Consider the following 25,681-nt stretch of genomic DNA (forward strand, 5'->3'; position numbering starts at 1 on the left):
GCTGACAGGACAAGGATTGATAACCCAGATCACGGGCTACAGACTCTGGAAAGAGGGGCCTCGAAATGCTGGAAGTGACCAGGGTACTTGTAAGCTCGAGAAAAATGGAACAATCTGAACCATACACATTATCTAGATCAAAAGCCCAAGCAAGGAGGGAAATTTTGCTGGAATGTTTCTCGCAAAGTACTTCAGTGGGAAACTCAAAGTGCGACACAAAACACCCTCTTTGAGCGACGTAAATGGAAAAGGTATGCCTGAAAATCACAAAGGTCACCATTGGGGGGGATACCAGGAATGTGAGCATTCTTTTTTATGAAACCTTATGTGTGACCTGGACGCCAGGACCCGAATAGTTACACCAGAGCAAAGCAGCGCGACCGTATCCTGACAAGAAACCCAACCACCGCCCAAGTCATCGCTGGTTCTGCTGATTCGTTGTGCATTATGGGAAGGAAAAGAAAACCAACGTGGAGTATCTATTGGGCAGAACGAACGTAGCGACCGACGACGATACAATGATCTCTCTCGAAGGGTTCTGGGGGAAAGTGTTAGCTTCTAGGGAAGTAGTGCGAAAGAAGTAGATGTACCCAAAGTCAACTGCTCCAAAGGCTTGATTCTCTCGTCTCTTAACTTTTGCACCTCTCGTGCAAAAACAGCTTCCGGTGCAGCAGTGCTGTCGATACAGTTGGCCTTGATAGAAACAACGATACCGCCTCCAACTTTCAAGAACAAGTGTGCATTCAATCCAACGATACGAGCTTGGTCTGGCTGAGCAACATCTGCGAAGATGACATCGACCATCGAAACCAACATCCTGTATCTGAGCGGGTGGCGAGCGTCCTCGATGATTGGGATAACGTTTGTGCGGTGAGTAGCCATGTTAATAAGATCACGACCAGAGCGGTGGGAGAACTCGACAGCGAAAACAGTTCCAGTAGGTCCAACGATATCTGCGACGTGCGAGACCGAAGTTCCAGAAGCAGCACCGAGGTACAAGACCTTTGCCCCGGGCTTTATGAAGATTTCGTCTAAACCACCCAAAACACCAGCTGCCAACTTGCTTCTGAAGGGATTCCAGACACGGTATTCCACCTTGGTGACGCCAGGAGTGCCATCTTCATTCGCTGGACCTTGGTTCTCGACGCTGATGCGCTTTTCGCCGTAGACAGACTCGCCGGGTGCCATGTTCTTGGTGACCAGCATGTCTTCCTTGCCGCGTGCGACGTAGATACCTGCATGTCTATGGGGTTCCTGCCACTGTTAGTATACGTGTACCAGAAAGGGAGAGAGTTGACATACAACTATGGTCTTTGCTCCACCTTTTGCTCCTCCTCCTCGTCCACCGCGAGGTGCTCCACGACCTCGAGGTGCGCCTCTGCCCCCACCACGACCGCCTCTGCTATCGCCTCGACCTCCTTACCCTCCGGTCAGCCACTCTTGGTCTCATGTCATTTGCGCGAGTACGGAGGTAGGGGGTCCCGCGACTCGAATACTCAATTTCTTGAGTCTTAAAGCTGCGCGGGGATGTGAGACTGACCTCGTCCACCACCTCTTGAAAATCCTCCTCGTCCTCCTCGGTCACCACCCCTTCCTCCGCCGAAACCACCCCGTCCGCCACGGTCTCCTCCCCCGCGTCCACCTCTGGGTGTGTATGCCATCTCTATGTATGTTGTATGGAAACAATTGAGAGATGTTGCGTTGATGGAGCTTCGATTTGAATTTCGAGAAAATTATTTTTTACCTATCGCAGCTTCCGCTCATTGGCCGAAGCTAGTGCGCGTCACGTGAGAGCTAACCCGATAAGGGATCGTGGCTTATCGGGAACTTCACAACATTAACTGCTCTCCTTTTTCTTCTCAAATATGATGCAAAATAATTACTCTTATACGTTGACCAAGTGGCAATCTCATTATTTTGTATAGATTCACGCTTTATATCATTGAAGTACAGAACCTTCCCGTGAATCCCTCAGTGTCACTTCCTGGGGAGCAAGAGTCGAAGTGACCTCCGCTTCTTGCATTTCCACCACAAATACAATTTCGAATTTTGGGTCAGTCAATCTGCAATGGGGATGTAAGTTTATAGCTCTGAGTTGGAGTCTGGTTGACTGAATCCAAGTACACTCGAGTCTGTACGATGCATCATATAGGCTTAGATCCGCCTAGTTCGGGCCGGCCGTACTGTTGTACTCCAATCGCAGCAAGGTTTCCGCTCCTACCACGCATGGAGTCCATCCATATCTATTGCCAGTTAGCACTTTGTTCCCACTTATTGACCCTCAAGTCGCTTCTACAACTTTTCCCGACAAAAAATGCCAGCTGTGCCAATGTCACGTGGGATGCTGGAAAGTTTCTTACTTTACTAAACCCCTTTCTGGATCCCTTGCAAAGATTGCCCATGCCCCACGCAAGCACCTTCCGAATATCTCCTCCTCCGACATCCGATTAACAGTATATTGGATATCATTGTTAGTGCCAAATATTACCGGAATTTCACCCCCATGCCATGCTTCCGAATCTGGCTCTGTCGACAGCTTCAAGTTAGGGAAATCGCCAAAGTAGCGATATCTCCATACCAGAGAACGATTGTTAACCGAAGCAGATGCACGTTCTCCTATCTGGCAAGTGAAAATTTGCTGTTATCGCTAATCTCATATGGCGTCTGCATATATCACGTTCTGTACGAATATTGCGGCATAAAGTCATGCGACTACAGGGCACATGATGTCCCAGCCACTAATCACACGCTGTAATCAGTGAAACTAGCCTGTAAAGCCACCACCGCTAAAGTGCCCTGGAAGCACCTGGAGCTTAGTGGGTCCGTGCCTAAATTATAGGCTACCTGCCCCTGTAAAGCGAGGTTTACTAAGGCCATAGGCTTAAGCCATGTAAGGAGTTTCAGGGATTGAAAGACAATTCTAGGGTATGCCCCTGCAAGTATAGGGGCTTGATCGCTAAAGGGCCCTATGAGACCTCTAAGTTCCAGCGTCTGAGCGCTATAGCCACAGCCACTACAGGGCACATACGCTGTAGTCGCATGACTTTATGCCACAATATTCGTAATCCAAACGTGACTCGAAATAAGCTGATTTCGTTGCCATTGCTCCCGATCAGATATGTGTGCGGTATGATTCAACATATCTTGGACAGTCCCAACCTAGCTTCAGTTGGCCCTTCCGTCTATACTCCTCATTGGCTGCTTCTTCATTCCCGAATCTCGGTGAAAATACTCCCACGGTCCAATCGACAAATGCAGACAAACTTTGATAGAGTACAGTACCACGGGGACGTGAATACTGATTCGGTGTACGCCCAGCTCCAGATGCAAGAATTCAGAGGGGATTGAAGTTCAAGGTTCTGACAAACGCTGGTGCGATTATCGGACGTTCAATTCAAAAGCTTCCCTCTACCGCGTCCTGCTCTGCGCCTGCGCCTTGCCCGCCTTCAGTCAATGGACTGGCCAAGAAGGAGTTTCGTGCTTCCTGCCGGCCATGCTCACAACCATGGGCGTCACCAGTACCGATGTTGTCCTCGACATGAATCTCGGCATCGCCATTGCATCAGGGAACTCTGCGGCCGTAGGAGCCCTCTTCATGGACCGCTTCGGACGCCGTAAGATGCCGATCTCGTGCTGCGCAGTGCTGGCCCTCACATGAGTAGGTATGATTGCGTGCGCGAGTTCATTCTATGCCCACGGAAACACTTCTGCGGCCAAGGCTTCTGTAGCGTTCGGTTTCCTCGTTGGCGGGATGTGCTCGATTGCGTGCGCGCCACTCCAGCAGCTTTATCCAGCCGAGACTTTGAGCTTCTAACAGCGCGGAGGCAGGTCCAACCTCTCGGAGTCTTAATCCCTCTTGTGACAATGCCCAACTGCTCCTGGAACATTCTACTCCTAGAAGTACCTGAAAGAAATATGCGGCTCTAATTTTTTTTGCGGACTAGGCCATGCGTTCGCGGCCATGTGTACCAACGCCACAGCACTTGTGAATCTGTTTGCAACGCCGATTGCTCTGGAGAACATCGTGTGGACCACATATGATATCTGGTTGATTTCGTTTGCCTTGGGGGGGGGGGGGGCATATTATTATTTCTTAATGGTCGAGACGGGGCCATAAGAGGGAGGATGGGACGAGATTTTCAAGGAAAAGAGCCTGAGGGCAGCGACAAGAGTGCTCAAGGAGAGGATCGACGAGGCCGTGGCCAAGGTGAAGGGTGGGGAGTAGTTGATGGAAGGTGTGTAGTTTGGGAGGGTCACGTGGACGTCTGTGTTTCTCACGATTCTACTCGACTTGCTTCGTACAGTTTTCAATACTGTCTCAAAACCTCTTCGAAAGCTACCATGACGCGATTCCTCATACGAATTCTCTCGCACTCTCACAATTCATCTCATCAGTGACGTCTTGGTCATTCCGATATATCAGCCCTCTGGATTTTGCTGGCTTCAAAACTGAGCGCATTGTGGCTCCAACTCTGCGACACGATTCTTCACTGCGCTTCAACCCATCGTCACCGCCCATAGTACGTCCACTAAGAACTATAGCCGTTATCATAGAATTAATCGTCTAAAATAAAACCGACATTTCGTACCTGACTCTTGGGACAATCAAAGTTCAGACGCTCTTGCTTGAACCATCCCATCTGAAGGAGATTCAAACGATTTCTACCACCCCATCATCTCATTGTCATCCAATGTGCGCCACGCCATCTCACACGGCGTAACTGACAGGTGGAGGATCCAATCTCGACCCAAAGTTCCTCCATAAGCCAAGTATCGGAGCCTCCTACCCACATTAGGCTCAAGGTCTCCAAATCCCTCATCTCTGGAGTCTCGTGGCCAAGAAACCTGTGAAGCCATACCCGTTGCACACGCACCATTGAGGCTGTGTACCCAGTTGCAACAAGTTCAAGATGTTTCCCCTCAAAAAACACATGGGTCAGCGGTTCTCCAGACCTGGAGGATCTGTCAAAGGGTGCACATCCATGATTAGATGTCTTCCAGCTGTTGGTGCGGTTTGGTCGGCGCCCGCCTTGCTATTTTCGCATCTTATCTGATGATATCCTGCCATTAATGTGTTTTGCGGCCTCAATCTGGCCGCCTGTCACCGTCCGCGTTGCGAAATGCCCATCAATTCGTCCGTTGAGACCAGACGGGTTTCGCTTGAGTCTCGGCTGCGACAGGGGCGCAGCTCGCTAAAGCATTGTGCGCATCGACGACGCACCTCGTTCAACCTCCTCCATTGGCCACCTCATGTTTTAAGGTTGTTAGTTTAACGGTCTCCTGCCATCCCGTTTTGACGTCGTGGGGCGGATGTCAGTGCATTGTCCGACGTCAAGCAGGCAATAAACCTCACTACTGGCTTGGCCTCATGCTTGTCCACAGTTTGCGCTACCCACAATAGAAGCATCTCCTCCTCCTTGTCTCCGATCAAGCCTCGATAGGCCGCATTAAGCTTGCATGATCGAGGAATCCTCTTGGAAGGGGCATTGCCCTGTTCGAACAGAGCCTAACGTGGTTAAACTCCGTTTTGACACGCCGCTGGGGAAGGTTCAGGAACGGGCAAAGATGGTTCCGAATAGATCGTCCAAACTAGGGGAGAGAGGAGGGCATGTATAATAACTTGGATGACCGCTTCGTATTGCATTTCTTAACCAGCACTTCGAAACTTCTTACCGTGCCCATTCCAAACCTCCTCCCTTCCTTTCACGAGCGCCCCAGCGGCCGCCACAGTCATTTACAAAAATCATTCTTTTAATCTGTACTGTATTTTCACCCTCCTATCTTGTTCATTCAGCAATCATCAACATGCTCTTCAATAAATTAACCCTCCTCGGCTTTGCCACCCTCGTTATTGCAGGTAAGCATGCTTTCCCCTCTCGTCGATCTTATCTAACTAAATCCCAGCACCAGCACTTGAGAAGAAGGAAGCTATCAAACTTCCAGCACGAGGTGTCAACTATGTCCCCCGCCACTCCCTCCAACCCCGAAAAGGGAACAACCGCAACAAATGGAATAACTTCGGTAACAACATCAATATCGAAACTGTAATCCAAGAAACAACGATTAACGTCCTCCAAATCGATGCCAACCCACTCCTAGAAGCCCAGGTGGCAGAGGAGACTCTGCTCGCGCAAACTCTTACTGAGGCTTTAATCGGAGCACAACTGCAATTCAACCTTGCCCTCGATAACATCCGGTCAAATACCCTGAACCAACTCAATAACAATGTGGTATGTCCCTGTTTCTTTCCCCAATCCTCAAACTCATTACTAACAAATATCCTCAGAACACCGTAGCAATCATCATCACCGAGATCAGCGATAACCGCAACTCCAACAACGGCAATAAACGCTACATCTCCCGTCAACTGCAGTCTAATCCCTCCGTCACCGAACAAGTTTTCGTCGTAATCCAAGAGGCCTCAACCTTGACCCTCAGCAACAACATCCCCTCTTCTGTGCTGTCCGCGGCGCAGTCCACTTCCACCGCTTCCAACTCCACGCCGCAATTCGGGTCCTTCACACCCGGCGGAAACGCCAGCCTCCAGAGTTCATCAAACCAATTCAACCTCTATCCCGCGGGCTCCGAGCTCCCGAGCTTCGAGAACGCGCAGCGCCTGGATGACCCGGCACTCATCGTGCTGCAGAACCAGGCATTCTTCGTGCAATCCTCGCAGAACTCTGGTACCTTCACATCGGTTGTCGAGGCCGAGCTTGCGCAACTATTGGGTGGTGGCAGCGGAGGTCGGCAGTGAGCAGTTGCGACGAGGGGGATTAAGGCAGGGGGTTTGTCTTGGCATGTCATGTATCTTTGTGGTGTAAATAATGATGAACTGACTGGGTGGGTATTGGGTTCCGGTTCATGGGGTTCTGGGGTTTTGGATGGGATAGGTAGAGGGTGGGAAGGGACTAGATGTCGACGGTAGACCCGAGACATATGATAGGGATGGGAAACAGCCGGGTCTGCATGGAATGGAAGGGAGTCTGGTTTTTTGATACCTAGCGTATAGTACATTACGGCCATGCCGAATCAATACTTGGTTAGATTTCCAGTTTCCTGTGAGTCTGCGAACTTACAAATTCCAAACCTGCCTCATATAAACTGAAGTTCGAAGTCGCGTGAAAAGGCCTGAGGTCGAAACAACCTCCCTCTCCCCTGCTAGACCAGGATGACGATGCCAGGCGCTGTGCTGCCATCTAATCTTCGATCAGGCCATCATCCAAGCCATATGTTCGGTTCGTCGCAGCTTCGTGTCAGGGGCGCCAGTCTCTGACAGGTGCACTGACCGGAGCCTATGCCCCCATTCCCGCCTGCCACAACCCGGGTAGCCCGTGTTGCGCTGTTTTGGTTTCGCAAAACTGCCGGAAATGTCCGAGTGGATCTAATCTTATCTCTCCATCTTTTTGGGGGCAAAAATCTGGGGTTTCAAAATAGAATTAATCGGTGCTACTGTCCGCAGTACAGTAGATGGGGACATCGGATAATGTTACTTCCTTGTGCGTTCTTTTGGGGTTCTAGAAGCTCGCTGTGCAGGGAGCCTGCATCAAAGACTGCAAAGAATCATCTAAAGCGTCGTTCTAGGCCCAACATACTTTCACCTAACTCATCTCATTCGTTGGCTTCTCTCTTCTCCATCCAGTAACAGCATAGCGGCCTTCCCTCATCTCATGCGGGGAGGAGATGCGAAAAATTGATGGAGGAGACCCGCTCGCTTCAACTTTCGCGAGAATGCGGGGACGGGTCGGGCTCCGGCGGGGTGGAAACACGTGATCATCCGACTTTCCCCATTGCGGAGAGAGCTTGATTGGATCCTTGTCAACGGCCTCGCCGATCGTCGTGCAGCGTCATAATGATAAAACCTGCGCATCTTCCTCGCCTCATTATGATGCTGTTGCTCGTATTCTCTCGTTCCTTGAACATCTGCTGCGAACACCTTCTACAAATCAATCAATCAAACTCTATTCTACTTTCCAACGAGCATCCTTATCTGCGATTCAATTCCAAGATAGCTAGCACGAAGCTTCGATAAGCGCTGGGCAAACACCACCAAACAGCCCATACAACACCTCGAAGAACAAGCAACGAACACAACAATTGAAACCAGGCATAAACACGCACAATGCCACTAAAAGACCGTTTCCGCCGCGCAATCCCCCTCCCCACACGCTCCAACTCCTCCTCCCTCTCACACACGCCCACTGTCCCTTCAACACCGACCAACGAAGACCCAAGCACGCCCACGCCCTCCATCACCCTCACCAAAACCTCCTCAAAACTCGGCTTATCGAAATCCCTGACATGGATGAGTAGCAGAAAAGAGGAGAAAGAGAGGAAGAAGTTAGAAGATTGGGCAAAGAGCGATCAGGCGGAGTGGAATGGGAGGAAGAAGCCGAAGAGTAAACAGCATCAGGATTTGCTCAGGGCTTTCGAATGGAAGTTTAGAGAGGGGCAGGGACGGCCGAGTATGGAGGGTAGCGGGAGGAGGTGGAGTGGGTGGAGTATGGCGAGTGGTGTTTCTCCGGGCACGAGTCGCATGAACAGCGTTGATGGGGAACGACCGAGGAGGTTTGGGAGTTTTGGCATTGGGAGGAAGAGGAGTTCGGGGGCGGGGACCGGAGGCTTGAGTAGGGAGGTTTCGAGGGATGATGATGCGCCTGGAGTGGTGGGGACTGTTGCGGAGGAGTAAAGGAACGATATTATTACGATGGAAGCCGAGACGATACAGCTGCGACTGGGACGGAAACATATTTCGATGATTTAGACGATACGATCTTACGATCTTGGAAGGAGTTCTGGGCTGGAGTTGGACTTTGGGCTGTCCATACTTGGGAACTGCATTTGGAGAAAAGCGGGATTGTTGATAAATTTGATTTGGTTCCCGACGAGATGAAATTCGGTACAGAAAATTTGATACAAGACTTTGTCATTTTTCAGCGGACAGTTGGCAGATGGAACAATTGTGAGCCACTACGAGCGGAGTCTTTTGGATCAGTCTAAGTTGACTACTCTGATTGGGCAAGGACACCGATCTCGCGAAAGCCTCCGAGATCAATCAGACAACTGCCACTCCCCTTCCGTCTAAAGTCCACAGACAGCGTTTCTTCACTCCAAGTTTTGGTTGGAAGCCGAAGACTTGCGAATGCTAGGCATCGAGTACGCCATCCGAACAAATGATCGACCGTTATCCGCTCATACGGAGGTTTTTCTATTCAGCCAATGCTACCCCACAAATCTCCACATCCCTCCTGTTAGGACCTATATTCCGGTCTATGGCAGCGGATGATAGGGGCCATTGTTTTTCTTTCCTCCCTTGATTCGGTCAGTCTGGGTAACCGGAAGTCATCGGGCCTTCAAACTCAGACAAAGATTTCATGAACACGATTGAACTCAAGAATCCTGTGAGTCCCTCCGCAACACCCACATACGTCTGGGACAGGAAAGACTCTGGTCAAGTGTTTTTAGCGCAGCAAGCTGTTGCTTATGGTGTGAAAACGTTCTACTGTAATACGTGGAGCGTACCGGCGCTCATGGAGATGAACAATAATGAGAATAGTGGCGGGTATCTTTGTGCTGCTAGTGGGCAGACGTGCAAAGCGGGGATTGGAAGCAGGCGTATGCGGATTGTTTGATTCAGTGGAGCAAGTATTATGCGACTGTTGGGGTGAACATCACGCATGTGGGGTTCTTGAATGAGCCGGAGAATTCGTATACCCCCTTTTCCCTCTTTCCCTTTCCTCTTTATTTCGTACTAGAACGGCTACTTACGGTATGAATTTGATAGTGCAAGCTTCGTATCCATGCTCTCCAACGGCGCCCAAGCAGGTCCTGCGGTCCGCTCGAACGCAGCAAACATGTCCTCCATCGGCACCACCTGCTGCGAGTCCGAAGGCTGGGGTACGCAATCCTCTTTAACCAACCGGCTCAAATCCTCCAGCGGCGAAGCACCGCACACACCGGTGCTCTCGGCTCCACGTTCGTCACAACGCACAGGACCTGGCAGACGGAATACAGTGATTTAAGCGGAGGCTGGGCGACATCTTGGTACGGCAGTGGTGGTGCAGGCGATGGCATGACTTGGGCGAGCCAAATCCTCACTGCGCTCACGACGTCCAATTGCTCTGCTAACTTATACTGGGTTGCAACACAAGGCTGGAATACCAATGAGAATACGATCTCCGCCGGTGCCAGTAGCTACACTGTAAGCAAGAGGCTGTGGGCGTTGGCGCAGTATTCGAGGCATACCAGACCCGGTGCAAGGAGGGTGGATGCTAGTCAGGGCGGCATGCGTGTCACTGCGCTCTTGAACTTGGACGGCAGTCTTATTGTTCCATGTATGAATACGGGAGTGCAGCAGTTGCTGCGACGATTGAGTTTAGGGGTTAACACGAGTAGTGTCACGGCGTGGGTTAGGAGCAATACGCAGGATATGGCTAGTACGCCGACCATTCTGGGCAGTTATGGGACGGTTAGTGGGGGTGTGGGGGGACGGAGTCTAGTTACGTTTGTGCTTGCGAAGTAGGGGTAGGAGAAAAGAAGGGGTTTGTATATAGGTAATGTGTCGTGGTGTTCTGTATATTTCTCTTTCAATAAACCGGATCAAAACCATTCCTGTGTTGAGTTGAGATACTGTCAAAAAAGAAAGGAAGATTTCGAGTCGCCCAATGTTTATACTTCAACGTTGTGCTAGCTTTCTTGCTGATATCTCGCTCGTCCTCGTAGGTACTTTTTCCTGAGCTCGCTATGACTGGACGAAGCTGGCTCTTCTACTATGGACTCGTTCGAGGCATAAAAGGAGTGATGGTAGAGCAGATAAGAGGCAAGTTCGCTTATTTTACCCCGCCCCCTATTTTTCAGAGATTCCCAGTATCACTTCAAAGTTCTTGCAGACCTATTGATGCGGCATATGTTTTGGCTTGGTGTTTGGAATGCATAACCTCTTACCTTTCGCATTGCTTCAGATATTGGATTGTTTCCGGTTTATCAAGGTCAACCACTTCCCTCATCCCGATTTTTGCTGAACATGCATAGACTGCTAGCTATTATGCTTGGCCGTCTTCGAATGCCTCTTTCAGATTTCAAAGCAGTCTCCGAACGATACTCTAGGAATGTTTCCAATCATCCCTCAATTTTCTCCTACTTTCGGTTTCTGGGTCCATGATATAGCACGAAGAGAATAACCGAGGCAATCAAGGAGCTTGTGGAAGAAAAGCAGTTAGATCCAAGCCGACCTTGGAAACAGAATTTCTTCGCATCGGAGGGTGATCCATGTCGAACGTAAGGTCCCCTGAAATTTCGATCGATGTCTAACTCCACACTTACAAATGACAGAGTTGTTGCTTGCTTAATGTCACCAAATGACATCCGACAAGTACCGCATTTATTTCGAAGCTACGACAACTTTGAGGACGAACCTGCCAGCTTCAAGTTGAACTGTGGACCAGCCGCCGGTGAACCAATCTGGGCAATAGCCAGAGCCACATCTGCTGCTCCATTTTATTTCTCCCCAATACGAATTAAGGGCTCTTAATACCTTGACGGACGTCTCAGCGGTCACAATAACCCAACCGTTCTGGCGACCTCTGAAGTGATGGAGATTGGAAGATCGACAGGCAAGAAAAGCAGACGCAGAAACCCAAACGGCCCCCTATATCTTCACAAGACGCTCCTGAGCCTGCCTCAACACCTGGACCTCCTGTTTCAGTGGTGATTAGCATAGGGACCGGCCAGAGCATCAACCTTCGATATTCTATTGGCATTGAGAATGGTGAAGATCGCAGTCAGGAGCATAACGGATACAGAGAACACACACCAGGATGCGTCAAGACTCTGTCGGAATCTGGATATTCCATACTATCGTTTCAATGTACAAGAAAGACTTTAGCATATCGGCTTGGATGATAGCCGGGTCTGGAGAAGAAGCGCAGAGCAAACGTTACTAGAAATAGGACAAGCTACAGCACGCTACCTAGATGGCCTGAAAGTGCAAAACCAGCTCATGGAAGCAGCGAAAGCTCTACTTGCTGCACGACGGACAAGAGTTCCGCCACCAATCGAACCATTGCCGGATCTTCGCCGACCATCCACCAGCTTACCTAGGACAGCTTAAAAGCAGAAACTTAAAGTTGTACCTATGTAGGAACCCTCTCAATTTACATCTAAAACGCCCAACCCGCATCCTTCGTTCCCTTTCCTCCTTCCAGAACTCCTCCCCCACACGGCCTCTAGCTTCCCTCACTGACCCCTCGAAACTTCAGTTGAAATACCCAACAACAACCGCGCTCCCCCCAAAAACCCGCATCCCTTCTTCCCCCTCCACAAGGTACCCCTTCCCAGCCCCCACCTTGCCCATCAAATCCCCCATCTTGACGCCCTCCTCACCAATCACCTTCCCATCCGCGAGCATGAACGAGCCCATAATAAGAAAGACGAGCGCTTTATCGGCGTCGAAGCGCACGTCGCGCGGTTTGGTCTTCGTCTGGACGACGAAAGATTCGTAGCCATATCTATCCAACTATTTTGTATTGGTATTGGTTATCATTTCTCTCCTGCATTGATTCTGAATCTGTGATGTGAAGCGAAGTTGGCGCACGTGCTGGGTGAAGAAGGGGGGGCTGCAATATGAGAGTGCCAGCGCCGGAGGAGGACGTTCAGAAAGGAGAAAAGGGGAGAAATACATGTTCCGACACAGCCTGGATAATGAGGTAATCCTCCCCGGTCTTCGTCGCGAAGATCTTAAGCTGCAGCTCCTCCGGAGCGCGGGGCTCCAACGTCTCGATGATCGGCATCTCTCCCTCCCTCCCCCTCTCCTGAACCAGGAGTAATGGGCTTCTTGACGGAGACAAGACAATTGAAAACGGGTGATCTTTGTAAATAAAACTAGGTTTCAAGGTCGGGAGCGCCAGGAAAGAGAAACCGCGGTTCTAGGTCGAAGACGAGGATGGGAAGATGGATGGTTTCAGATCCTGAGAAGGCTGAGGTGATTGACGGACGACCCCGGATCACGTGCAACTCACTAAATCCAATGCAACTCTGTTCCCGCTCAACGATTAAAAGGAAAAAGGGGTTCAGGATGAGAGAAACGGGCTTGGAGGGTTTAAACAAGAATCGCTACAGTGGCGTTGACGGAAGATCCGGAAGCTCTGCCACTGAACCAGGCCCGAGGGATCAATGCCGAAGCCACCCGAGACGACGACACCTCACGTCAAGGAACCAAACGGCATCATGAAAATATCATTCATTTTATTTTCAATGTACTGCATTTCATCTATACAATTATACCTCTTCAATCATTCCACCTAGGAACTCCCCAATGCATTGGACAAAACGCCCCTGCCCCATCTACCATCATCCATCTCATCTCTAATGCAGAAAAGAATTGTTGTCCTCCCATATCCATACATAGAAAAGTTAAAAAAGCCCTGACAAAAAAGAAGATCGAAAAGTATTCATACAAGACCTCCATCGTGGCTCATGAAATCGTCCCATCATGCGCCATACCCACTCGGTATGCTCCCCCGGCTACGATCATACAACCCACCGGTCAAGCTCCAAATCCAATCCCTCGCCATTCCCCTCTGAGTCTGGAAAAGCCATTTCCCCATCGTAGCACTCACACCTCCTGTCGAACCAATAACGCCAACCTGCCCATCATTGCCTCTGATATCGCGCCAATCGTGCATCACAACACCCTTACGAGCAACGAGGTTGAAGCAGCCGACTCCAACTGCGATATCGCAGATTATCAACGGCTCAGGATTTGGACCTTGTGGGCTTCCCATGTGCAGCTTCTTGCGGGTGACTGTGATGCGCTTCAGGATACCGTAGTTTTGAGAGGACTCGGGACGCATGTCGGGAGGAGGGGTAGAGACGGTCAAAAAGGCGGGCCCAAGGACATCCCATTTGCTGTGTGTGACGAGCCTGCTGAAAATAATCGGAATATCCTCCCAGCCTAGGTCTTGCATCTGACTATACACACTGCTTCCTGCTTGACTGGGGCTGCCAGGTGTACCTGGAGGAGTGGCGCCACTGTAGTCGCTGGAGCTGGTGGATTGGCTCATGGGACCGCTTCTGTCAACGGACGACCTGGCGATGTTGAAGAGTCCTCCCCCGCTGAGACGCCTGAGTGCTGTTGCGACGGAACTCTTGCCGCTCTGATCGCTCATGACATCAGACTGAGGTGCACGAGCGGAAGCACGGTAGCTACGTTGTCGGCCAAAAAAGCGCCGTCTGGTGTTTGCGGCGATGGCTTGCTGATAGGCGTTGGAACCAAAGTTTGCGTATCTGCGCTCTTCTTCCAGTTTGATGAAGACCGCATTATTCATTCGAGCATAGTGGACGGCTCTGTACAGGAAGACGCCGTCTTGAGCAGTGAGAGTCCGGAATCGAACGTTGCCACGGCACTTGAGTCGAGATTGTGGAAGGGTAGGAGATTTAATCTCGATGTCGACGGCGTTGCTTTGTCTTAGTGTGACAAGAGGAGTAAGATCGAGCGCGACGAGAGGACGGTCGATACCCGCATCGATTTCCGAGTTGAGATCAGAGGAGGCAGAGGAAGCCAAGTCCCCGGCGCGCTCGGACGAAGAATGCGCTGCGCTGATTTCGTAGGCCTCGATTCGACCTGGTGTGATGACAATGGAGCAAATTTGTGGCCACAGGTCCGTCCAACAACTCCTAAGGCCGTCATCCTTCCAGTACGACAGACGAGCGATTGTCTTTCTAGTATTCCCTTCTGTTCTGCTAACCGGTGCACCACGATAGGGGGCTTGCGAAGCCGAGTTTGAAGGAGCAACGCTTGCATTGGGAAGATTGTAGAGAGACGTAGGGGGTGGCAGCTGGCGGTAGACTAAGGCGGGAGTATCAACGATTGGGCTGTCGACTGCTTCAAGCTCATCTTCGGATGAAGAAGAGTATGAGTCCGATTCGGAATCAGAATCAGAGCGCTCAGACGGCGAAGTAAGAGACGCATTGTCAGGTTGCCACTCATACTTCAGCGGAGACGAAGTTCGAGGCTTGCCCTTCGGGGTGGGGGTCTCGATAATAGGTGTCTTCAAAGGATTTAGTGTTGTTGGATTCCTATGAACTGGAGGTGGCGGAGCGCCATCTTGACGAATGGGTGCAGATACCTGCCTCTTGTTCAGGTCTTCAGGGTCTGGCCGCATGGAGTCCCTTAAGGGGGTGCTGTGCTTCTCGGAGACAGGAGAGCTTGTGCTTCTGACTTTCGGGCCAAGCGAAGCATCATCATAATCTCCAGCGTTAGCTTCATCCCGCTCTCTACCAACTGAATGTCCTTTTGTTTCCTCTGGAAGTGCAAGGGCGCCGGACATGGCAGCTGGGATCTTGGAACTGGAGTATCGCGCGGGGGTAGCCCGCTTTCGTTGTAGCGTAAGAGGCAGAAGACCAGCCAACTCTCTAGCTTGGTTGAGGACCTCCACATCCAAGATACACAGTTCCCCAAGCTCGCTGTGATACGAATATTCTTCGAGGCATTCGACCAGAGTAGTAGGTCCTTTCTTCTGTACTCGTTGGCGCTTCTTCAATACTGGAGTCTTCTCTTCTGCTCGTCGACGGCGCTCACCAATGGGGATGTCGGAGTTCGATGCATCAGCGAGTGAGATTTCCGATTCAAGATCTGAATCCAGAGGCAAGTCCTTGCGAACGATCGGAGGCGGAACTGGGACTGTACCCAGCATCTCAAGCCAATCTCTAGTAGCCTCCGAGTCATCTGTTTCGAGAATAAAACATTCCTTCCAAATCTCCGCTTCTACCCCTGCGTCTGTAATACCTTGGAATTGGACTACAAGCTGGCGGCTATGGTCACCCATACGAGCCGAGACACGATCTTTGTCAAGTGGTGGAAACAGCAGGAAGCGCCCATCGTGGCCGACCTCAACAATTAGGATGTCTGCATCATGCTGATCTTCAGGGTTATCTCGGAGAAATATATCCACTTGACATTCAATATTTTGACCACTCGAGTGAGGTAACTCTAAGGAGAAAGTATCTTTGGCAACGACCTGAAGGCTTCGATCGATTTTGATGTCGTCCATTTGCGCAAGGGTTCTGAGACATCGAACTCGAGTTGAGTCGGTACTGTACGCACGGCGGTCCTCGCGGCGAGCAAACTCCTCCTTTGCACGTCGTCGAGCAAGTCCTTCGAGCTTTTGCATCTGTTCTGACATCGTGGCTAGAAAATCGGATTTCTTCCCCATGCAGAGACCCTGAATCTAGTTAGCTTTGACCCAAGTAATAATGGACGCAAATCTGACCTGGACTACTCTCGAAAGGTACTTGACCCTAGCCAATGGCCTCTTGAGCAGGTATGCCACATCAACTACTTCTCCATTCTCATTGATGACATCGCCCTTGGCGTTGCGAGGCATTTTATCCAGTCCTGACGTGTCGTTGGGATGGGAAGGAGCCAGATTGACCACCACACCTTCAAAACCAGCACGCCAAGCAAACAGATAATCTTCGTAGACCTTTTGTGCAGATTGCAGCCAGTGTAGGAAATCGTCTGAGTCGTCAAGCGGAACACGTTTGTGAATTGATCGTAAGCGTTCAAGAGCAACGCCCATATCAACAATGGGTTTGGTAAAAGACGAGTTTGTAGCCGAATCTGCATCTAGAAGGCCAGCGGCAATTGCTGAGTCGCTTTTTGAAAGGACAGACGTGAGCAAAACGGGAACCACACCATCAACAAGCGTGTTCAGTTCTCGCATGTATTTTGTCTCGTCCTCAGCCAATTCTCGCATAAGATCTTGGACGGTAGCGCTCTCAAGGTGGCACCTGGTTGTTCTGATACTTCGTGTAGACCTCACACTCTTTGATCTCTCCACCACCTGCGGAGTGTCTGGCAAGGAGAGCACAGAAAGCAGATCTGAATGCTTGGTAAGTCTCCTTTTCAGTCCTGTCTTGGTGCTCTTCCTCGAGAGACTCGAAGCTGTTGGGCCAGTAAATACTGTATTCTGCGTTACTGTTGTTTGCGAAACTTCTGACCGCGTGTCTGCAGTGGACTTAGTCACGGACTCAGTCATGGATTCTGTTGCAGAAGAGGACGTGTTAAAAGTCTCAACAGAAGCAATTGTCGATAACCTGTGTATGCCAGTGGTCGGAGCCTGTCGGCGTGGAAATGGAGGCAGCGGCTTGTCAGGTTCGTTCACTGGCCCCTCGAACCTGGTTCTGCTTGACATTGATACTCGGCGGCTGCTTTGCGTAGGAGTATCTTCATCAATTGGGTCCAAATCACGAGCTGGGGATTCCGGAGGAGTACGATTGAGATCGCGTTCGCGCAGCCCGATGAAGTCAAACGGAGAGGGAGCAGCCGTGTTGGGGCGCATTGCAGACTCCCCCTTAAAGGCATCGAAAATTGCTTCTTTCAGTGGGGTCTTTCTGGCCGACTTGGGAGATGCGGTATTACGAGTGGCTGGAGTCCTCTTCAGGCCGGCCGGAGAAGTAGGTGAGTTCTCAACACCGGGAAGAGTTTCTCGATCCTTCAGAGTGCTGCTTGGAGAGCCATCTTGCTGATCAGTCTCAGGAGACTTTTGACTTGGTCCTTTTCGTCTGGCCTCACGCTCATCGTCACGTTCAGCAGTTAGTTCCCTTTCCGCTCGGTCGTCCTCATTATAACTCCGCCTCCTCGAAGAGATTGCTGGCACCCCGAGACCTGGGCTAGCCTTGACTGGACGATCAACAAACGGGTCTGTTGTGCTGTTCAACCAAGATTCGATACTCGGGGGCTGATTTGGTCCTGCTCTAGGTTCTGGAACATCATGGACGATCTTCATCCCTTCAGTGTACACACGCTTCAGCACTTTGGGAACTTTAGCGAAGCTGTTGTTCCGTTTCGGACCAGGCCTCCTCATGGTACCTGCCTCAGCACCAATAGGGAGATCGAGGACACTGAGGGCAGAGTTGCCAAATGGTATATCATCAGTGGGAGCAGAGCTTCCTGATTTTCGATTCCGACGTTTGGAATTTTCTGGGGGACTTGGACTCATCCAGGAGAACTTGTCAATTTCCTCGTCAACCACATCCATTTCGCTTTCCATTTGGCTGGTGCCATACGAGCTGGCTCGACGACTTTCAGATGGAGGAGGCTTGAGATGCTTCTTACTCCTTTGCTTTGGAATGCGGATCTCTTGGTGATCTGTGGGTCGTCGTGTGCTGCCTTTGTTGCTTCGCTCAATAGGAGAATTCTCTCTTGACGGCTTGCTCCGGATACCGTCGTCACTTGGTCGATTTCGGGACCGCCTTGTTGGAGTCTCATCCCCAGGACCAGGTGTAATACGAATTCCATCATCGTCAGGTCTGTCTTTGGATGGTTTTATCCGCATTCCATCATCAGGTGTGGGACTTTTAGAAGGAGTGACCCCAATTCCATCATCGAGTTCCTGCCCCGACTTTCGTTTGCTCCTTGGAGTTTCCTCTTTCGGTCGAACCCCTGTTCCATCATCGGGATCTTGCCTCGACACGTTTCTACTCGTTGGTTTTTCGTTTGAATCTTCTTCGTTCGTCCATCTGTTCTTGGTCTCAGATTTCTCAACATCCACGCGCGGGCCTCTCAGCTTCACCACAGGCGTCCGTCCAATCCAATCTTCAATCTTCCTCTCGACCGGCGGATTGATAGCTGTGGTCTGCAAAAAGTCCTTCGGTATTCGGTTGCCCTTCTTTGGCGGGGGCGTGATCTTCTTCTCCTTTTCCTTTTCCTTCTCAGCCTTCTTCATCCAGTGAGAATCGCTAACAACCCTCTTCTTCGGAGCAACCGCACTCTTACTTCTAGGATTCTCTTTTTCCTCGTCGTGATTTTTCCTCCTTCCGGGTCTCTTCCCATCTCTGTCTTTCCGCCTGGCTCGATCATCGTCCTCGTTGCATTCGCACTCGCTATCCTCTTCGACCTCAACAATCTCGTCCAGGTCATCATTATCAGCAGGCTTCTCAATATGCTTCTGCCACTCCTTCACCCTATCCTTAACTTTCCCAGGCTGCCTCACCCTCCCCACAAGCTCCGCGCGCATCTCCATCTTCACGCCCTCAAGGCTCTTCCTCCTCGCGGTCCTCTGTCTCTGCGGGCTAGGGCGTCCCAGCAAGAAATCGCCAAGCAGTGTAGGTTCCGGCTTCCTGGTTGCTCCTCTCGTCGGCGCAGAAGCAGGAGTCTTGCCATTCGCATTGGCAGAAGCCTTGCGCGCAGGCGTCTCATTCTTGCTCGCAGAAGTCCTCCTTGCATTCGGTGTCCGCGGCCCATTCGGTGTCTTGCTCGCAGATGCTTTGCGCGGTGTGTTGTTTGTGGTAGATGGCTTCCTCTTCGCATTCGGGGTGGCTGGAGTGTCCTCCTCGTCGAGATCTGGAGGTCTCGCCATGGCTGTGTGTGTTCCCCTGTGTCTGTTCGAAGGTCAGTGCAAGTTCGAGCTCAAGGCAATATCAATGTCCCAGGAAAGTCCGAATCGTTCACCGACACTCAACTTCGATAACTACTTACCAGGACATTCGCACAGGACCGCGCCAGAGCAGATCTCTACTTCCTCCACAAACACAGCTCCCTTCTCTCGACGCGCATTCGTTTTCTTCTCTGTATCTCAGTCTTCATCGAATTGCCGGACTCCTCGTTGGGGAAGCTTGCAAGATACTCGCGCAACACAATAGTAACAACCAAATGAATGTTAACTCAAGCGTAAACTTCAATCCAGATCCGATGTTCCCGTCCACATCTCACAGCTCTAGGCTCTCGCAGATCAGCCACGCGCAATTGGTCGCTCCTGTGTGCGCAATCCTGTAGAATCGTTGGTGCAGCAACGCGGCTGTCCCGCTGATCTCGTTCAGCCTCCTCCCAACTAAAAATATCCCTGCCGGGACCAGGATAACAAGCTTTGCCTACGTGAAATCGCTCCCCTTTCTGTTCTCTTCTTCTAAAATATCACGAAAGGCAAAGACACGTATTGACAGCAGGCATTTATTCAAGCACTCTACAACGCCGCATCGTCGTCTTCTGTTTGTATATCACAGCCTCCATCTTATTGTTGCACTCGTCCCGGTTTGTTTACCTCGCCATAGCAGCTCATCCCTGTTGTGTGCCCGTAGCTCTAGTTTTGGCGACCACAGCGCGTTTGGGGCGTCTAGATTTTGATTGGAGGCTCGCGCAGCCAGCGCAGCCACTCTACAACCTCCAAAACATCACCAAATTAATCATTTGCTCGCCGCACGTTTTGAACTCTCATTCGTTGTCACGATGTACTGTGCCAAAATTCAACAGATCGCCAGGCCTTGAAAAAGGCCAGAGGAAAGAAGGGGTCCAATTCGTCATCCCGTCACATCCCATCCCACCACATCTCACTGCCGAAAATTCAGGGTACAACCTCAGACGTTCACTGGTTCAGCTCAGCATGTGCAAGCAAGTCCGCTTCCCTGATTTGTTGTGAGCCACAGCGAGCAAGCAAGTGTCAGAAATCGAAACAAAACTGGGAAAAGTTGGCACTTATCGTTTTCTCTCGGCAGATGCAGATGCGGATCCCAACGATCGCAATCGCAACTTTCGCAAGGCAACTTTTGAGATCCGGTCCCGGCACCGAGGGGATTGGGTGAGGAAGGGCATGCCAAAGAGACGCGGCGTGGCTGGCGATTGGTGAGATTCAGCAGCCTGGGGACGAAGGTTCGGTCGGGTTCAGAGCCGATGGGATCACCAGCCTCGTCTTGGTGGTACCGAACTCACGGGCTGACAAACGGATTCCTCGAGCTCTGAACTTACTTTACCCTGCGCGCCCTCCTGGTTACAATCGCTCGCTCGCTTGCGGGTGCTTGCCAGATCTTCCGGCCCCAAGCCTCGTGTCCAAAGGTAAGGAAGGGATCTGGCGTACAAGAAGGTTTGGAGGTCCGATGCAGATCTAGGAGAGGGCAGGGCGGGAAGGCTTTCGGCCCGCGGAGTGAATTCAGGGAGGCAAGGAAGGGGTCACGGAGGCCGAGGGTTTGAATCAACTCGGTAGAAGATACCAGCTTTTTGGTGCGCCGCAGACAGGACTGAGGGGCTTTTCACGGACGCGGAAAACCGGGAGAACAGAGCACGGATATGCCTTCAGCGCGGTAGGGGAAACACCATGTTACGTCCGTGGACGCCCTTCACTGGATACGGAAACGGAAATCCTGCCAGGACAAGCCACCAGACTTTAGGGGTAGGGTAAACTCCCTCAGGAGGATGAGGAGCGGAATCCTGGCCATGGCAGATTGTATCAACACGGTAGTGAAGATACCAGCTCCCTCCATAGGAAATCCTTTCAGGAAAAAGTCTCGATTTATGCTGACCGTTTTAAAAATCCTCGCAAAATCCTCGCAAAATCCTCGCGGAAAGCTCGACAGATGCCCTATAATACAATCTAGGATCCAAATCCCTCCATGGAATCGACCTCGGTTTGTCATTCTATATGTGGAAGATGGGCCTCGCTTGCTCATTCAAAATCTCGCTCGCCCGGGGGTATATCTGATTTGGTCGATTGATTGGGAGGTAGGTGGTGGGGGGATGGAGGGATGGGGGTCAAATCGTCTTCTTCGCATGCCCGTTGGCGTGGCCGTTGGCCTTTCCATTGCTCTTTGCAGCTGTGAGCTTGTCAAGAGCCTGGAAAGTTCGTGCGATGGTTCGGACACTGCTCACAAGCAGAACTATTCCCGCAATTAGCTACACTCTTCCTGTGAGGGGGGCTCTTTCGCCGTGCCACTTACTCCCCGGGAAAACCATCCAAATGAAGTTCATGAAGAAGTAGTAGCCCCAGAAGTACAGAAACTCGGGTCTCGAGTACGTGATCTGCGCGTAGTAGTGATCGAACATGCTGGTTGCGTAGTAGAGAATCAGGCCGTAGATCTGGCCCACGCAGACGATGATTTGGAGGGGGTGGCGGAGCGGGTGCGAGTTTGTGATGAAGAAGGCTACGACAAAACAGATAGGGCCCCATGTGAACTGTCAATTGGCCCGTCAAATTAGCCACTAACTGATCGCAAGTGGATTCGGCTTGGGGATTGGATTGGGGAACTGGGCGAAACTAACAGCAGTAACCGTCTCCATGCAGAGCACGAACGGGTCAGAGGTCAGGTACCGAGAGTCGGAGAAGGCGTATTCTTTCCACAGCTGCCCAAACAGATCCTGGGCTGGGCCCATCCGCGTGTGGTTCAGGGAGAAGTAGCCCTCGAAGAAGAGGTGGATTGCTCCAGCTGCGCCAAGGGATTCGGATTAGCCCCATCCTGTGTCTCCCCAGCCCCAGATTCCAACAGCATCACCGGGCTCACCCATGCCCTTCCTCCCCGATCCTCAATGACCACTAAAATTGAAAATTGGGGGATCGAAGGAAAAGTACTCACAGATCACAAACCACCAGATGGCTGCCTTCTCCCCCTTTGGCAGATTGGGGTGCGTCTTATCGAGGATCACGACGGTGCCGATTACAATGGAGGCGCACACGGCGGCGAAGATTCCGAGGAGCACAGGGACGGACCACTCGTTTGCGAGGTAATTGGCGATCTCGACTTCAAGGGGGTAGTAGTGGTGGTCGGTCACCATGAGGGGCGTGCTGGTCGCATTGAAGGGCAGGTCGAGGATTGCCATGATGAAGGTGAAGGGTCAATCGATTGAGGTAGGGGGGGGATCAATCGAGGGGATTGAGGGAAGATCAATTGATATGGAGGTCAATTGAGAGGACGTTCGAGGTGGGAAGGGTGAGGATTGAGGGGGAGGAGATAAGAGGGGGAGGGAAGGGAGAAGGGGAGAAGGAAGGAGGTGAAAAGGAGCGGGAAAACGAGTGAATAAAATAGAGTTTATTAAAATACGCGGCTGGCTGGGCAGATGCAACACAAGCAGGGCAAGGCAAGGCAGGACAAGTCAAGGCAAGCTCGATTGACTCTGAGACAGCAGGCTCAGTTGTACGGTGCCCGTCGCGCTGCACCACATCTGCATCGTGGCCCTCCACCCAGCTGCAGCTTGGAATTGGCACGACTCAAGCCTCAAACCCCCAACAGAACTTCAGAGTGTGGACCCCAGGACCCTTCTTGCATGTGGCAGGCGCAAGGTGCAAGGGACGAACCGAGCTGCAGCACCTGGGACGCCTGCGACAGGGCAGTGCAAGGCAAAAGAGTCAAGACGAGGTCATTCAGGCCATTTGTGCTTCGTCCGCGCAAAATCTCGAAGACTCGGAGTAGGGGTGAGCCACTAGGCTAGGACATGACGTTTCCACCGCCGCGTGATGGGAATCGCTGCTGCAAGAATCGCAAGAATCGTGGATGGAAGAATCTTGGATGGGAGAACCTGGGATGGGTTTTGGTTCCCGCAAATAGGAGAAGCGCCCTGCTCCCCGTTTCTTGGCTCGATTGCTGGGGAACTTGGTAGCTTGGTCTAGAGTGCAAATAGAGCGCCGAGTCGCTGACCCGCCTTCAAGCTCCAGAGTCCAGGCTCGCCTGCACGTCCAACCCGTATCCGGTATATTGAGAGAAGCCTGAAGATGCAACGTCACGATGGTTTTCTGGATGCGTTGCGGCGGACGAGATTCGTACGCTTGGGAAGGCGGATTCCTTCCACGCTTCTGCCTTTTTCCTTGATTGATTGCTTGCCAATGGAGGGGTTCGCGTGTCATTCACGATTTGTTAGCTGCGGCTCACATTCTCAACTGGAACATCAGCCCGCGATCCGCTAAGGTAGACCACGAAGAGTTAAGCAGACGCAGCGAGCCACAGCCGCGGGATGCATGCTGTCGCATCCTCGGGTCAGGCACGAGCGAGCGGTCTAGAATCAGGCTCCAAGGAGAAAAGGATATTAATTCAGGTCGAGCTTGACCACGGATCGGGCTCAATAAACTTTCGGAATCGAAACGTATCCTCCACTTCATCTGTACCTCCACTCATACCAGTCAATCCATCATCCATCAATTCTGATACTCGCGAATATATCCGTTTCCCATCTGCTGGGACGAGGTTCAGAGGCGATTCTTCTTGTTGCCCATATATATCGAAACCTCTGACTTCAGCATCCTGCCACGGGGCTTCTTCATCCTCACTCCCAGGAATGGATGCCAAGATACAGTCTTGGGAGTCGCTGAAGAATATCGCAGGACTGCCAGACTGAGCATTGAGCCAGCGTCCAATAGTCTTTCCAATCACTTTCCCACCTGGTATTTGCGCAGCGAAATCGACTATCTTTGGTGTGCTCCAGCTTGGATCCCACAGGTGGACCAGTCCTCGAGACTCCTCCCCTTCGCATCTTATCATAAGGAGCTCGTCAATTGTGGGGTGCCAAGTGGCCTTCGCAATTGGGGCATGGAGGATCATGACTGCCCGCAAAACCCGAGTTCCTAAATCCCAGATCCATATTGTGGTAGGCATGTTCTCCATTCTTGTGGCTAGTAGGGAGCCGGAGGTGTCGAAGGACGTGAAGTTTGTTCCTGTTTTCGGTTCCGCATTCGTAGGTGGGGATGATCCTGACGTTGGCGGGCAAATTGCTTGCGTTGCTGCCACGAATTCTCGAGAGAATCCTCCGTTCGGCGAAGGGACAATCTGCTCCTGCCATATCTGCTGCCGTCAGTGCAGTCAGCAGAGGAATGGGATGCGATCATACCTGGAGTGATTCGGCGGGCTTCACGGTCGTGGTATGGAACAAACTTGTGGTTTCCGTGAATGATGGAGCAGAGAGAATTGTCACCCTCCTGCTGTAATCTCCTACAGCAACAAAGGCGCCATTTCGGCTCCAATCAAACACCTTGATACCAGCGCCCAATGCAATGTCTGAGTCTTCTTCCGATATTGGTACTGGGCCATTCCAGGTCTTAAACAGGTGGCCGTCGGCAGTATAAACCAAGATCTTATGTCCTTGCGAGGACGATTCCCAAACAACGAGCCACCTCCCATCCGCGCTCCAGCAAATTCCATGCGCATCAATTGTATCTGGCCACCATGATCTCGTCACATCCAGTGTGTCCTTTGCATGGATACTAACAACATCTTTGCCGCCACTTCTTGTTAGAAGGGCCAAATTGGAGGTCACCGGCCGGTATGAGAACCCTTTCGCTGCAACACCAGCATTATAGAACTTCGGCGAGTTGATATCGACGGACCTCTGCGTAGAAAAATTGAAAACTGACAGTTTTAATCCAAAGTCGGAGAACACAAGAATCTCATCATCATTCGCTCCAAAGCATACAAAGGTAGCTTTTGTTGTTCCTGAAGTCGGATGATTTATGTTGGCAGAGAAATTAGGATTCTGTGTTGAGAACACGCGGATATTGTCTGAGGAGCCGACTAGTATTCGATTCGAGGATTCAGACCATAAAAACCAGGAAATAGAGGATGCCAATTCGGGTGGGAGGGATATAACGCGTGTGATTTCGAGGGATCGCGTTGCGCGGATACTGAGTTTGGAGGGGAGAACAGTTGCGATAAATGCGCCATCGGGGCTGGGGAGTGATTGAGTGGATGCTAGATGTCAAGAAGTATTAGCAGTAGTCGCCAATATCCAGGTAATAGGATCCTACACTTCAACGACCGTGAGAACCGCATTTTAGCTTGTTATTAGCGGTAGTTGAAGAATTTCGGAGATGGTTTGTTTACTTCTGATCGATCGCCTCAAATCCAAGGTTTCAATATCGCTAAGCCGATAACGATAAGCTTCTGAATCCGCCGCAAGCCGACGCCGACGATCCCCGGCTCTTCCCCCACTTAAACA

The 25,681-nt window shown here is 51.3% G+C and overlaps 8 protein-coding genes across 8 annotated transcripts; 4 read left to right on the forward strand and 4 right to left on the reverse strand.

Annotated features, from left to right (window-relative positions):
• Nucleotides 1-158: 158 nt before the first annotated feature.
• Nucleotides 159-1,631, reverse strand: K444DRAFT_607098 (Fibrillarin). The gene is made up of 3 exons (XM_024879110.1): nt 1,303-1,631; nt 591-1,254; nt 159-538 (listed from the first exon to the last, which is right to left on the reverse strand). Exons 2-3 carry the CDS (start codon nt 1,204-1,206, stop codon nt 480-482), a joined length of 675 nt encoding a protein of 224 aa, XP_024743716.1. The 5' UTR covers nt 1,207-1,254; nt 1,303-1,631; the 3' UTR covers nt 159-479.
• A 1,757-nt stretch (nt 1,632-3,388) lies between these two features.
• Nucleotides 3,389-3,658, forward strand: K444DRAFT_517163 (uncharacterized protein; the record flags this gene model as incomplete). The annotated part of the gene is made up of 1 exon (XM_024873749.1): nt 3,389-3,658. A coding segment is annotated over one exon (270 nt), but the record flags the coding sequence as incomplete, so codon positions are not given.
• A 285-nt stretch (nt 3,659-3,943) lies between these two features.
• On the forward strand, nt 3,944-4,117 carry K444DRAFT_516859 (uncharacterized protein; the record flags this gene model as incomplete). The annotated part of the gene is made up of 1 exon (XM_024873714.1): nt 3,944-4,117. A coding segment is annotated over one exon (174 nt), but the record flags the coding sequence as incomplete, so codon positions are not given.
• Nucleotides 4,118-5,805: 1,688 nt separating this feature from the next.
• K444DRAFT_624289 (uncharacterized protein) lies at nt 5,806-6,754 on the forward strand (the record flags this gene model as incomplete). The annotated part of the gene is made up of 3 exons (XM_024882382.1): nt 5,806-5,857; nt 5,905-6,230; nt 6,287-6,754. 3 exons carry the CDS (start codon nt 5,806-5,808, stop codon nt 6,752-6,754), a joined length of 846 nt encoding a protein of 281 aa, XP_024743719.1.
• Nucleotides 6,755-8,119: 1,365 nt separating this feature from the next.
• On the forward strand, nt 8,120-10,519 carry K444DRAFT_624290 (glycoside hydrolase family 30 protein; the record flags this gene model as incomplete). The annotated part of the gene is made up of 5 exons (XM_024882383.1): nt 8,120-8,682; nt 8,712-8,959; nt 9,340-9,612; nt 9,782-9,894; nt 9,935-10,519. 5 exons carry the CDS (start codon nt 8,120-8,122, stop codon nt 10,517-10,519), a joined length of 1,782 nt encoding a protein of 593 aa, XP_024743720.1.
• A 2,734-nt stretch (nt 10,520-13,253) lies between these two features.
• On the reverse strand, nt 13,254-19,755 carry K444DRAFT_551986 (uncharacterized protein). Its single transcript, XM_024876568.1, has 3 exons — nt 19,475-19,755; nt 16,266-19,377; nt 13,254-16,217 (listed from the first exon to the last, which is right to left on the reverse strand). Exons 2-3 carry the CDS (start codon nt 19,353-19,355, stop codon nt 13,485-13,487), a joined length of 5,823 nt encoding a protein of 1,940 aa, XP_024743721.1. The 5' UTR covers nt 19,356-19,377; nt 19,475-19,755; the 3' UTR covers nt 13,254-13,484.
• Nucleotides 19,756-21,517: 1,762 nt separating this feature from the next.
• K444DRAFT_516959 (EBP-domain-containing protein) lies at nt 21,518-22,579 on the reverse strand (the record flags this gene model as incomplete). Its single annotated transcript, XM_024873726.1, has 4 exons — nt 21,518-21,642; nt 21,703-21,937; nt 22,025-22,188; nt 22,336-22,579. The coding sequence occupies 4 exons, from the start codon at nt 22,577-22,579 to the stop codon at nt 21,518-21,520; spliced, it is 768 nt and encodes a 255-aa protein (XP_024743722.1).
• Nucleotides 22,580-23,784: 1,205 nt separating this feature from the next.
• Nucleotides 23,785-25,515, reverse strand: K444DRAFT_624293 (uncharacterized protein; the record flags this gene model as incomplete). Its single annotated transcript, XM_024882384.1, has 3 exons — nt 23,785-24,531; nt 24,578-25,434; nt 25,491-25,515. 3 exons carry the CDS (start codon nt 25,513-25,515, stop codon nt 23,785-23,787), a joined length of 1,629 nt encoding a protein of 542 aa, XP_024743723.1.
• Nucleotides 25,516-25,681: the final 166 nt, after the last annotated feature.

The sequence above is a fragment of the Hyaloscypha bicolor genome (genome assembly GCF_002865645.1).
Source record: "Hyaloscypha bicolor E unplaced genomic scaffold K444scaffold_13, whole genome shotgun sequence".
Classification (NCBI taxonomy): Eukaryota; Fungi; Ascomycota; class Leotiomycetes; order Helotiales; family Hyaloscyphaceae; genus Hyaloscypha; species Hyaloscypha bicolor.